Source organism: Carcharhinus amblyrhynchos, chromosome 2 (genome assembly GCF_965287045.1).
Source record: "Carcharhinus amblyrhynchos chromosome 2, sCarAmb.v2.hapA, whole genome shotgun sequence".
Classification (NCBI taxonomy): Eukaryota; Metazoa; Chordata; class Chondrichthyes; order Carcharhiniformes; family Carcharhinidae; genus Carcharhinus; species Carcharhinus amblyrhynchos.
In genome coordinates this window covers 131558526-131572877 of record NC_137325.1, presented here as the reverse complement: position 1 = coordinate 131572877, position 14352 = coordinate 131558526, and the positions used below count along the sequence as shown (strand labels likewise).

Below are 14352 nucleotides of genomic sequence, written 5' to 3'. Positions count from 1 at the left end.
CTGGAAAAGTTCCACCCAAGAAATAGAAGCAGGAGTCAGCCAGGGCAGCATGGTGGCACAGTGGTTGGCACTGCGGCCTCACAGCACCAGGGACCCAGGTTCAATTCTCAGCTTGGATCACAGTCTGCGTGGAGTCTACACATTTTCCCTGTGTCAGTGTGGATTTCCTCCGATGATCCAGTTTCCTTCCACAGTCTAAAAGAGGTGCTGGTTAGGTGGATTGGCCATGTTAAATTGTCCCTTAGTGTCAGGGGGACTAGCTAAGCTAAATGTATGGGGGATGAGCATAGGGCCTGGGTGGGATTGTAGTCGGGACAGAGTCAATGGGCCAATTGGCCTCCTTCTGCACTGTAGCATTCTATGATGTGGCCCGTTAAGCCTGATCTGCCATTTAATAAGATCACAGCTGATTTTCAAGTTCAACTGCACTTTCTTGCCTGATCCTTGAATCCCTTGATTTGAATAGAATCCAAAAATCCATCCATCTCAGCCTTGGGTACACTTAATGTCTGAGCACTATAGCCCTCTGATGTAAAGTATCTACAGATGTACAACCCATTTAAGAACGTAAGAACATAAGAAATAGAAGCAGGAGTTGGCCGTCTAGCCCTTCGAGCCTGCCCTGCCATTCAATAAGATCATGGCTGATCTGAAAGTGATTCAGTTCCACTTTTCCGCTTTCTCCCCATAACCCTTAATTCCCTTGTCTATCAGAAATCTATCTACCCATGACTTAAATACATTCAACGAGGTAGCCTCCACCACTTCAATGGGCAGAGAATTCCAAAGATTCACCACCCTTTGAGTGAAGAAGTTCCTCCTCAACTCCGTTCTAAACTGCCCCCTCCTTATTTTGAGGCTGTGCCCTCTAGCTCTGCTATCCTTTCTAAGTGGGAAGAATCTCTCTACCTCTACCCTATCTAGCCCCTTCATTATCTTGTAAGTCTCTACAAGATCCCCCCTCAGCCTTCTAAACTCTAACGAGTACAGACCCTGTCTATTCAATCTCTCTTCATAAGCTAACCCCCTCATCTCCGGTATCAGGTGAACCTTCTCTGTACTCCCTCCAAGGCCAATATATCCTTTTGCAAATATGGGGACCAAAACTGCACACAGTACTCCAGCTGCAGCCTCACCAGTGCCCTGTACAGTTGCAGCAAGACCTCCCTGCTTTTATATTCTATCCCCCTCGCTATGAAGGCCAACATTCCATTCGCCTTCTTGATCACCTGCTGCACCTGCAGACTGGGTTTTTGCGATTCGTGCACAAGGACCCCCAGGTCCCTCTGCACTGTAGCATGCTGCAGCTTTTCACCCTTTAAATAATAATAATCCCTCCTACTCTTATTTCTACCAAAGTGGATAACCTCACATTTGCTAACGTTATACTCCATCTGCCAGGTCCTCGCCCACTCACTCAGCCTATCCAGACCTCTCTGCAGATTTCCCGTGCCTTCCACACAATTCGCTTTTCCACTCATCTTCGTGTCATCAGCAAATTTTGTTACCCTACACTCAGCCTCCTCCTCCAGATCGTCTATGTGTATGGTAAACAGTTGAGGCCCCAACACCAGTCCCTGCGGCACTCCACTAGTCACCAACTGCCAACCAGAAAAGCATCCATTGATTCCAACTCTCTGCTTCCTGTTAGATAACCAATCCTCAATCCACGCTAGCACCTTACCCCCAACTCCCCTAACCTTCCGCAGCAACCTTGTGAGGCACCAGACGCCTTCTGGAAATCTAAAAACTAAAATCTAATTTTTCCTCACCTCAGTCCCAAAATGGCTGACCATTAACCTGGGGTGATACTCCCTAAATCTAGGCACGCCAGCCCAGCGTATACAGCCTTTCAGCATCTTTTATCTTTCAACAAAGTCATCCGTCATTCTCATACACCACACTTACCCAACTTTTTTGTGTTGTGGGGAGATACATTTCAATTATTTCCTCACACTTGGGATCAATCAACAAATTCCAGAAAGTTAAGGCTGGCACAATATTAAACATGATTTTCAAAAAAAAATGCTGACATACAAAAAGAAATAACTTGCTAAACAGAAAAACAATGTCAAAGCAATTAATTGGTAATTGAAAGAAATGAGTAATAAATAAAGATGACCACTAGATTGTGAGAGGAGAAGAGTATGCACCTCAGGCTCACTCCCAATCTCAGGGTATTCAGTCACTCATTCTCACCCCCTGTGAGAGCAGGTGAGGGTATAGTGTTAGTGTGTGGAGGTGAAATTGAATTAGAACCCTAAGATTGGGAGTGTATTAGACACACACACACACATATATACATTCTCTCACACATGTTCATTCACCCTCATCCCTCTCTCGCATGCACATTCATTCACACTCTATCCCTTACGAACACATATATTCGCATTCTCCCACCACACACACAAGTCAGTCATTCACACTCCCTCTCACACACATACAGTCACTCACACTCTCCCTCTCACACACATAGTCACTCACACTGTCTCTCTATCACACACACTCTCTCCACTCACAAACACTTGTGGGTCCAATTATCACTTCAGGTCCCCAAATCTGCATACTTGTTCTGGGTCCCCAGGTCCCACTCACACTCCGAGACCCCATTGCCCTCCTGCCTTGCTGTTGTTCCATAACCCCCAGCCCCACCTTCATTCTACACCCTGGCCTTCTCCGTAATTTTACTCCTGGCTTTCATGTGCCCCTCCCTCCCCGTCCAAATTTCCTTTGGACCCTAGCCTTTCAATCTTGCCCCAGACACTTGGACTCCCTGTTCTCACTCTAGGCATTTTCTCTGCCTTTGATTTTGCGTCTGACCCTTCAGTTCCCCTCACCCTTCCACTCTTCACTTGCTTTGGGCCCTAGCCCCACCTTTGATCATTTGGGATTGTTAAAAGTGAACATGATTATGCATCCTTTATGTATAAACACACTGGAACTGTCAAACTGTCAAGGAACTGTTAAAGAGCCATCCAGCTGTCAAAGCTGCCCAGGAAATGGCAAAGCTGTCCAAGAAGTATCAACCTGTCAGGGAACTGTTGAAGGATGCTAGGTGAATTGGCATGGAGGTAAGGTAAAGTCCCATAAGGGTATGGGATAATGGAGTGGATAGAGGTATAGGTGGCATGGGGGCAATGAGGGTTGAGTAAAGGGACACTAAGGTGCATTGGGGTCATGGGAGTGGCTGCAAGGGCACATGTTGGCATATTGGTGTGGTTGGGTGTCATAGATTGGTATAGGTTGGTATGGATCTGGCAGGAGTGAATGGACGGTGTGAGAGCTGGAGGAATGATATTTGTTTTATTATTATTTATTTATTAGAACACAATACAGAGGCAGTCCTTGTGTCCAGACCCTTTCCACATCTGGCAGGCTCTACACTCACTCCAAGGTCACTCACTCTGACTGAAAATCCAACCTGACTGGGGGATGAAATTCTAGGCCTTTGTTTCATTTTTCAGTTCCCCTTTCTAATCCAGAAAATACGAGCTTTAAAACCACAGATTCTATTGCAAGACATTTTCTAGAATTTACACAGCAGATGGCAAATCTTCACAGTGTTTCAGTTTGAAAGGTTGCCCTTCAATCTGAGATGACACTGAGCTTATTAAGAAAAATCAGAGAACCAAAACACATACCATTGAAGGATCATTTATCTGAAGAAGTATTTCTCCAATGTGTTTAAGGTTTTTGGTTAGATTTTAATATAGCAGAGACATGAATCAGGATTTGTGAATATCTTTATTGCTGGGACAGCAAAATTAACAAATAACTAAGCTCTTCTGCAAACTATTCATCTATTCAAGGAAAATCATTTAAAGTTTAGTTCTAAGAATTTGGGTCAGGTATTGTGGTACAATGCATAGCCTCCTTGTCTCTGAGCCTGAAGGTCCAGGTTCAAGTCCCCTTCTGGGGCTTGATGGCCATGCATTGATAATCTGTCCAAATAGATGGCTAATCAACCTGTGAATCCTTCCAATAGCCGCTGGTAAGAGCAGCAGTCTCATGGTCAGTCATGCCTGAAGCAGAGTGGTGCCTCTTAAGTCAACAGTCTCTGAAGCGAGGCTAGCAACCTATTCCAGGAAAAAAAAACTAGCCATGGATATAAGCACATGTAAAAGTAAAGTTTATTTATTATTAACACTGTAATGAAGTTACTCTGAAAATCCCCTAATCACCACACACTGGCACCTGTCTGGATCCACTGAGGGAGAATTCAGCATGGCCAATGCACGTAACCCACATGTCTTTCAGACTGTGGGAGGAAACCAGAGCACCTGGAGGAAACCCAAGTAGACACAAGGAGCACGTGCAGATTCCACACAGCTAGTCATCCAAGCCAGGAATCAAACCTGGGCTTGATTCCAGCCCAGGGTGCTGGTTCTGTGAGGCAACAGTGTTAACTACTGTGCCACCCATTTTGTCTCTGTCATGTGTCACTCCACACAGGAGAGCCTCCAAGCTAACTCCATGTATTTGGGTAATTGGATTGGAATCATGTTTTTGTTTCTTTCACAGGACGTATGCACCAGCACTTGTTGCCCATCCCTAAATACCCTTGTGAAGGTGGCATTGAGCTGTCTTCTATGACCATGGCAGTCAACCTTGTATATGTGCACACAGTGCTGTTAGGAAGTGAATTCCAGGGTTTTGACCCAGTGACGGTGAAGGAATGGTAATATAGTTCCAAGTTAGGATGGTGAGTGACTTGCAGTTGGTGGTGTTCTGTTGCCCTTGTCTTTCTAGATGGTAGAGATTGCAGTTTGGAAAGTAATGTTGATGGAATAGTTGAATATCAGTAGTGGGCAAGCTTCTAGAAACAATTATTTGGGATAGAATTAGCAGTCACATGGAAAAATGTGGGTTGATTACAAAGAGCCAACATGGATTTCTAAAGGGGAAATCATGTTTAACTAACTTGCTGGAATTCTTTGAGGAGGTTAAAAGAAAGAGTTGATGAGGGTAATGCTATGTATGTTGTGTATGTGGACTTTAGAAGAGATTTGATCTTGTGCCACACAACAGACTTGTAAGAAAGGTTATAGCTTGAGGACTAAAAAGTGGATACAAAATAGACTTCTGGCCTGAAATGAGATTTCATGTGACAGGTCTATTCATAGGCAGCCAGCATGAAAGATGTGTGGAGAAAGGCTGAGTGATGTCAAGCGGGTGGGGGGGGAGGTGGGGAGCCAAGATATGGGAGGATGTAAGGGCTGCTGCAGACTTATACAAGTTATTTGACACATTTGTTAATTTTACTTCAGCCCTGACATTTCATCCCACCCTGGATTGAGGTTGTAGCTAATCATAAAGACCAACTGGCCAAATGGCCTGCCAAACCATAAAAAGTAGACAGGCCACATACAATAGCTGTCAGTTGGCATCTTAATGGTCTTATTGACCCTCTAATAGTTGGCAGGCATACTTCTGACTCTCACATGCACCCACTTACTGAAATATTACGCAAGTGCAATGAGAAATTCTGGCCTAGGTAATGTTACATAAAAAGGCAGACTGTTCCGGTATCTGTGACATTGTTAATGGTGCTAAACATCATGCAATCATCAACAAAAACATTCCTACTTCTGAACGTATGATGGAGGGAAGATCATTGATGAAGGAATTGAAGATGGTTGGGCCTTAGGACACTACCCTGCAGAACAACTGCAGCAATATCCCAGGATTGAGATGATTGACTGCCAACAAACCCAACCATCGCCCTTTGAACTACATATGACTCCCACCGGTGGAGAATTTTCCCTGATTTCCATTGACCTCAGTTTTGCTAGGGCTCCAAACTCCACGATGCAACACTCTTTCAAATACTGCCGTGATGTCTTGTGCCGTCACTTTTGCCTAACCTCTGGAATTCAGCTCTTTTATCCATGGTTGTACCAAGGGTGTAATGAAGTCAGGGGCTGAGAGACGCTGGCAGCAATTGAACTAAGCAATGGTGAACAAGCTATTGTTGAGTAAGTGCCACTTGATAACACTGTCGATGACCCCTTTCATCACTTTGATGATCGAGAGTAGACTGATGGGGCAGTAATTGGCCGGGTTGGATTTGTCCTGCTTTTTGTGTACAGGACGTACCTAGGCAATTTTCCACATTGTCAGGGAGAAGCCAGTGTTATAACTGTACTGGGACAGCTGGTCTGGGTTGCGGCAAATTCTGCAGCACGTCTTCAGTACTATTGCGGAATGTCAGGGCCTGTAGTCTTTGCAGTATCAAGTCCTTCAGCCATTTCTTGATGTCACGTGGAATGAATCGAATTGACTGGAGATTGATTTTTGTGATGCTGGGAATCTCAGGAGGAAGCCCAGATGGGTGATCTACTCGGCCCTTTTGGCTGAAGTTGGTTATAAGCGCTTCAGCCTTGTCAGAGCACTGGAATGCACTGCCAAGCAAGGTGGTAGAGGCGGACATGCTGGGATCGTTTAAGACTTATCTGGATAGCCAAATGAACAGACTGGGAATGGAGGGATATAAACGAATTGTCTAGTTGGACGCATGAATGGCACAGGCTTGGAGGGCTGAAGGGCCTGTTTCCTGTGCTGTATTGTCCTTTGCTCTTTAATGTGCTGGGCTCCCCCATCATTGAGGGTGGGGCTATTTGTGAAGGCGGTTGTTTAATTGACCACCACTATTCATGACTGGACGTGAAAGGACCGTAGATTTCTATGTTTGATCAGCCTAATCTTTTTTTGGGTTCAATTGGCCAAGATTTTCTGGTGTTGGCGTAGCAGGAACCCACTGAGAGAGATTCAGTGGCCCAGATTAAAATCGAATGACTTTTGGCAGGACTGGATGATCCCAGCATTGGGCAGAGCCAGATATTCCTGCCCATTGGGCCTGAAATTCTATAGCCCTACTCCAGCACAGAAGATTCAGTGTTTTTGTTAGGCCTAAAGGAAGGACAATGAGCAGATCAACGATGATGCAGTGGAAAAGGTTGGGAGCTTCAAGTTTCTAGGTATCCAGATCACTAACAACTTGTTCTGGTCCCTCCACATTGATATTATAGTTAAGAAAACCCACCAACCCCTCTACTTTCTCAGGAGGCTGAGAAAATTTGGCAATATCCACTACAACTCTCATCAATTTTTATAGATGCACCATAGAAAGCATTCTTTCTGGTTGTATCACAGGTTGGTATGGCTCCTACTCTGACCAGGACCACAAGAAACTACAAAGGATTGTGAAAGAAGCCCAGTCCATTACGCAAACCAGCCTCCCATCTATAGGCATCATATGCACTTCCTGCTGCCTCAGGAAAGCAGCCAGCATAATCAAGGACCCCATGCACCTCAGACATACTTGCTTCCACCTTCTTCCATTGGAAAAAAGATACAAACGTCTGATATCACGTACCAGCCGACTCAAGAACAGCTTCTTCCCTGCTCCCATCACTTTTGAATGGACCTACCTCGCATTAAATTGATCTTTCTTTACACCATAGCTATGATTGTAACACTACATTCTGCACCAGCTCCTTTCCTTCTCCCCTATGTACTCTATGAAGGGTATGCTCTGTGTATAGTGTGCAATAAACGTACAGTGAAAAGTATCTCAATATATGTGACAATAATAAATTTAAAAATTGTAATTAAAAGAAAACAGCAAAGCTTGGACTGCTCACCACAATCAGCCCTTGACTCCCCCACCTCCGCTGCTGCCTCGCATAAACAATCCCAACCAGGCTTTCAGGTTCAATAGAATTTTACAGCATAAAAGGGCAGCTAGTCCAATGCATTGGTGCTGGCCCTCTGAATGCACTGTCCTTTTATATTTTTTTTAATGTCACTATACAAGGGTGAACAAAGCACAGTATGAATACTATTTAACCTATACTCCAACATCCAGAATGAATACAAGTTAAACATAAACAAACCAGCAAGTTATTAAATATTAATTATAAATTGCACCTTAAATGGAGGAAACAACTAAGATGGATCATATGAATTGGCTGCACAGTCCCTTCAGATTTTGGATCTCACTCTGTCACAGAAGTCCTCCAAACTCTCTTCTGCCTGATAGATCATTGGTAGGGGGCAGGGGCAATCGAGCGGGGAAATCCCACTGGCGCAAAAGCCATTTTGGGACTCTTCCTCAATTATTCGCCTCCTGCACCACTTCTGGCCCCTGAAAACAGGGATGGAAAAACTCCCCTCCCAATGAGTTGGGCAGCATTTGAAAGAGGAAGCTATGTTACATTTGGAATGGTATCCTTCATTAGAGCAGGGTATGCAGCTTGGCTTCTTACCTATAAATGTTACTTCCAGTTTTGCAGTTACCCAATAAGAAATGCAATCCTGTTTTCTGAGATCTTTTTAAACATTCCTGAACTATAAGTGCCCAGTAAAACCAGCCTGAATATTCTTAAAAGATTAAATAAGTCTGATGATGCAATGTGACCTCTCAGCTTCTCGAACTGGGCATTGTACTCTGATGGAAGATTAAACATTTATGTGATGATCTCTTAGTCTTTGAGTACTGATTTCAAGTTGGCTTAACAAGCTGTCACATTTATCTTAGAATTCAAGCTTACTGGCGAGGATATATTGTTCGTAAATGGTACAAGGAGCTGAGACGCACTGTACCTCCAAAGGACAAGAAATTGCGAAGGAGATTCTATGAAGAAAAGGTATGGCGATAATATTTTTTTTCCTCCATAATTGCTATTGTCAATAAGCTGCAAATTGTGACCATCTAAAACAGGTACTGCCAGCTGGCACTTCAGGTCTTGAATTTAAAAATCTAATTCAAAGATGACCGGGTAAAAGATCAGTTTTCTTTAATGCTCATCAAGAATCACAAAGTAAAGGCACTTGGACGGGCTTCATTTGTTCAGAAGCAATCATGAATACATAACAATGTCATTAGCTGAGCAATTGCAGGATTACAAACTATTTTAATGGAAGCCAGTAGGTTTGTATTGTGGAGTCCTTGTATAGCACAAGAAAATGCATTGTCATTATTTTTGTTCAGTTGTGCAGAACCTGAGCACTGCTGAAAAAGGAGACATGGTGTCAAGGCTCTTTGTCTTGCACTCATCAGGACAGCTGCAAGACTACTTTTGGATCAGCTATGGGAATAGATTGAAGAGTTTGGGATTGTTCTCCATGGAGAGAAAAAGGCTAAGAGTGACTTGATAGAGATGTTCAAAATCATGCAACTGGTGCGAGAACCCACCCTACTGCCCAGAGGGAAACATGAAGCTTATCCCGCCTCCCATTGCGCCTAGTGCCCAAAATGAAAATTCCATCCAGTGAGACAGTGTGAGTGACTGAAAATATGACACAAAAAGCATTAAAAAGTTATAAACACCAAGTTGCGCAAAAATACCAGACATTTAATCGGTAAAATAAACATTAATGCAAGTTATCAGATTGGTACAAGTAAGTTTCAGTGTTCCTGCAATGTTCTGGAAAACTGAAGCCAAAATAATTTTCTGTAATTCTGGATATGTGGATTGGTGCAGCAGAATGTAGATCGTGAAGAGAGGAGGATGAAACTGTTGTTTGATGTGTGGTTCTGATGATAGTCTGAGAGATTGTCACCATTATAAAAGAGGCTTGAAATTCTAGCCTGTATTTACTTTTTGTTTTCCCTTTTAAAGCAAGATGTGTGAGAGTGAGCAAGCAAAAGCCCCATTAATTGGTCAAACCAGGTGGGGCAAAGGTCAGAAATCCCAGGGCCCAAAAAATTCACACCTTTGAGGGGAGGCGATGGCCCAGTGGTATTATCACAAGGCTATTAATCTGGAAACTCAGCTAAAGTTCTGGGGCCCTTGGTTCAAATCCTGCCACAGCAGATGGTGGAATTTGGATTTGATTAAAAAAACCTGGAATTAAGAATCTACTGATGAAAATGAAACCATTTTCAATTGTCATAAAAGATCCATCCAGTTCAGTAATGTCCTTTAGGGAAGGAAATCTGACACTTTACCTGATCTGGCCTCCATGTGACTCTGGAGCCACTGCAATGTAGTTGGCTATCAACTATCCTTGGGCAACTAGGGATGGGCAATAAATACTGGCCAGCCAGTGATGCCCATGTCCAATGAATGAAAAAAAAGCCTTTTTTGCTGTTGCCACTTACACGATGACCTTCCAAAGGGAACACGGTGAGACAATTCACTGCTCCTCTGGAGGCATCAGTGCAACTTTAGTGCATTCATATTATAGTTAAGAAAACCCACCAACACCTCTACTTTCTCACTGCTAAATAAATGCAGCATTAAAAAGAGAGGACCCATTAAAGACATGATACACAACTGATTTACCTTGGGGGCTTGGCACACTACTTTGTGTGTTTAGGAATTACTAATTATTTAAATGTGAAAGAGTAGCCTGGGGTATATTAATTTAAACTGTTGATAAACAGACAGATGACACCTGTTTAGTGACCCACCATCCTCAAATTTGAACTCAGAATCTCATGATGGTTAGATTAAAATGGATCCCAAGTGTCCTTTGATAATGATAACAATTGTTTGAGAAAGTCATCACATTACTCCCTTAAAAAATCATTTGGAGAAAGTAATTACACCATTTTAGTTAACCTCTTTTTATTAAGGCAGAGAGACGGTTCATTCGCCAAACATAAACATAAAAATCTGGAATTAAGAATCAACTGATGATCATGAAACCATTGTAGACTGTCGGAAAAACCCACCTGGTTCATTAATGTCCTTTATGGAAGGAAATTTGCCGTCCTTACCTGGCCTAAATGTGACTCCAGAGCCACGGCAGTGTGGTTGACTCAGCTGCCCTCTGAAATGGTCGAGCAAGACACTCATTTCAACGGCAATATGGGATAGATAATAAATGCTGGCCAGCTAACGATGCCCATGTCCCACGAATGAATTTTAAAAAGTGTTTGTTTAAAATATCTTAATATTGATGTTGCAAAATTTATGAATACCGTAAACCAAATTGTTCTAAAGTTCACTCGACTAGCGGGTATTATTAAACCAGAAAGAGTGCAGAAAGGAGTTACTAGGATGCTACTGCGACTTGATAGTCTGAGGCTAGATAGACTGGGACTTTATTCCCCTGCAGCATAAAAGGCTTAGGGTGATCTTAAAGAAATCTATAAAGTAAGAGAGATAGTCAACATCTTTCCCCAAAGGTAGGGGAGTCTAAAACTAGAGGGTATAGGTTTAAGGTGAGTGGGGTCCAGAGAGGCAATTTTTCCACTTGGTGAGTGTCTGGAATGAGCTGTCAAAGGCAGTAGTAGAGGCGAGTACAATTTTAAAAATCATTTAGACAGTTACATGGGCCAAACAAGGTAATTGGGACTAGTTTAGTGGTAAAAAAGGGTGGCATGGACAAGTTGGGCTGAAGGGCCTGTTTGCATGGTGTATGACTTTATGACAAAGTTGCAGTTTGGGTACTTCAGACCCTAACTTGTTCCTATTTAGTTAGAAAAGGTCAAAGGATATTGGAAATTATGGTTCAAAGACATACCACTCTCACCTTTAAACACAAGTTAAAGCAAATACTCTTAGTCAATTTTACAATTCTGGTTGGTGATACAGTAGTTCCCATTAATCCATTTCAGTTTCTTAATAATTTAGATCAAAGCAGCGCAAAAGGTCACCAAAACTGTGTTATACCAATACCATGTACAAGAATGTTTACTCAAGGGAGACCCACACCTTGGAACGTAGGCAGTTTCATGATACAGTTCTTTGATCTTTCACTATAAAATGTTCGTACAAATGTCACGTAATTTAAGTATGGCCATTTATTGCAGCAATTAAATCTATTCAAATGCATCATATTATCAGCAGCTTTGCTGGTTGTATAGATGGTTTTACAAAGGTGGTAAGTTGAGTCGGTTGTGAAACAGTTTGCTTAGCTTCATTTATTCCCCACAAAAGGGAGGCAGCCTTGTTTCATGATTTGAACAATTTTAATTTAAATCTCACCAAACAGTATAATGGTCTTGAGGTTTGCTTAGTCGGAGAGCTTCCTTTATCACACAGAGATGGCAAACAATCTGTTACTAACTTGAAGTGGTTTTGAACAGTGTGACTGGGAAGATATTAAACCAGTCAAGTCTTATCTTCATTGATATGCTGTAAATTCCTTGCTTTTCAGTTTAGTTTTGAGGCTTACCGTAAGTCAACACATTAGTAACCAATTTGCTGGCATTTAAATGAAAGTTTCCTAAGGCAGGCAAAGTTCATTTTAACTCCACAGGCATTGCAGAGTCACCGTATTAACGTTTGAACTGAGTGTGCCCCCCTCCCTGTCCCATTCAAAGTGACATTTGGCATTATGTTTCTTTCTGTTTTGCCACAGTATCGAAACATCATAATCCAAAATGCTGCCTGAAAATCGATGAGGTAAAAAAAGCTATGAATGCTGAATATCTGAAGTAAAAACCGAAAATCTTAGAAGTCCAAATTAAATAATGGTTCTAATAACAAGAGACCCTTGCTCCAGCGCCTAGCGCAGTGCTGCAACATCCTGAACTTTCCAGTGCTAGCAAAATATTCACCCCATTGTCAGACCATGGGAATCATCCACAATCATGCCAAATCCCAAAAGTTCCTTACTGCATCTCTGTGATCCTCATACTTTGCTGCTAAACTCCACAAACGAATTCTCCGGAACTACATTTACCTATTCCAAGCTGGCTGCATGTCATCAACTTTCTTCTTGCTGCACGTCAGGCAGAAAAATAGGTAAAAAGTAAATGTGTAGTAACTTGAACATGATTTCTAATAGGTGAGGCAGGTAATGGGGAAGCAACTGCAACATCCGCATGCACACTTGGTGAAGCGGCCTTTTTTTTCTTTATTCTTTCATGGGCCAGCATTTGTTGTCCATCCTAATTGCCATTGAATTGAGTGGCTTGCTAGACCATTTCAGAAGACAGTTAAGAGTCAACCACACTGATGTGGGTTTGGAGTCACATCCAGGCCATACTGGGTGGGGATGATAGATTTAAATTTAGCTTAATGGTAAAAACTGGGCGCCATGGACAAATTGGATTGAAGGGCCTGTTTCTACACTCTAAACCTCTATGACTCTATTTCCTTCCCTAAATGATAATAGTGAATCAGATGGGTTTTTACAACAATGGTTTCATGGTCATCATTAGATTTTTAATTCCAGATTTTTTAAATTGAATTCAAATTTCACCATCTGCTGTGGTGAAATTCAAACCCAGGTCCCTAGAACATTACCCTGGGTCTCTGTATTACTAGTCCAGTGACAATAAGAAGGGTGCCAGGCAAAAGGTGGGGAATTATAGGCCGGTTAGTTTAACGTCTGTGGTAGGTAAAATGTTAGAATCCGTCATTAAGGAGGAAATTGCGAGGCATCTTGAAGGGAATTGCTTGATAGGGCGGACGCAACACGGTTTCATTAAAGGGAAGTCGTGTCTGACAAATTTACTGGAGTTCTATGAGGATGTGTCTAGGGCAGTGGATAGAGGAGAGCCGGTGGATGTGGTCTTTCTGGATTTTCAGAAGGCGTTTGACAAGGTACCTCACAAGAGGTTATTGCAGAAGGTCAGGGGACATGGAGTTGGGGGTAGGGTGTTAGCGTGGATAGAGGATTGGTTGTCAAATAGGAGGCAGAGAGTGGGGGTCAATGGGTGCTATTCGGATTGGCAGTTGGTGACTAGTGGGGTGCCCCAGGGGTCGGTGCTGGGGCCTCAGCTATTTACCATTTATATAGATGATCTGGAGGAGGGAACCGAGTGCAGGGTGTCGAAATTTGCTGATGACACCAAGACTGGGGGAAAGGCAAATTGTGCGGAGGGTGTGGAGAGTCTGCAGAAGGATCTAGATAGGCTGGGCGAATGGGCCAGGAAATGGCAAATGGAATTTAATGTTGGCAAGTGTGAGGTGTTCCACTTTGGTAGGAAGAATGGTAGGAAGGACTATTACTTACGGGGCGAAAAACTGCAGCAGGCGACGGTGCAGAGGGACCTCGGGGTCCTTGTGCATGAGTCGCAAAAACCCAGCTTGCAGGTGCAGCAGGTGGTCAGGAAGGCGAATGGGATGCTGGCCTTCATAGCGAGGGGGATTGAATATAAAAGTAGGGAGGTCTTGCTGCAGCTGTATAGGGCATTGGTGAGGCCGCAGCTGGGGTACTGTGTGCAGTTTTGGGCGCCGCACCTGCGCAAGGATATTTTGGCCCTGGAGGGAGTGCAGAGGAGGTTTACTAGGCTGATACCGGAGTTGAGGGGATTGAGCTATGAGGAGAGGCTGAATAAACTAGGCTTGTACTCGTTAGAGTTTAGAAGAATGAGGGGAGATCTCATTGAGACGTATAAGATGATGAATGGGATGGATAGGATAGAGGTGGAGAGACTCTTCCCGCTCA

General features: G+C 43.2%; 1 protein-coding gene across 1 annotated transcript in view; it reads left to right on the top strand.

The window, feature by feature from the left end:
- rnf32 (ring finger protein 32) overlaps positions 1–14352 on the top strand; it is a 50180-nt gene that overhangs the window by 22990 nt on the left and 12838 nt on the right. Inside the window, exon 8 of the mRNA XM_080217504.1 lies at positions 8540–8648. Coding sequence (XP_080073630.1) covers positions 8540–8648 — 109 coding nt within the window. The remainder of the gene's footprint in view (positions 1–8539; positions 8649–14352) is intronic.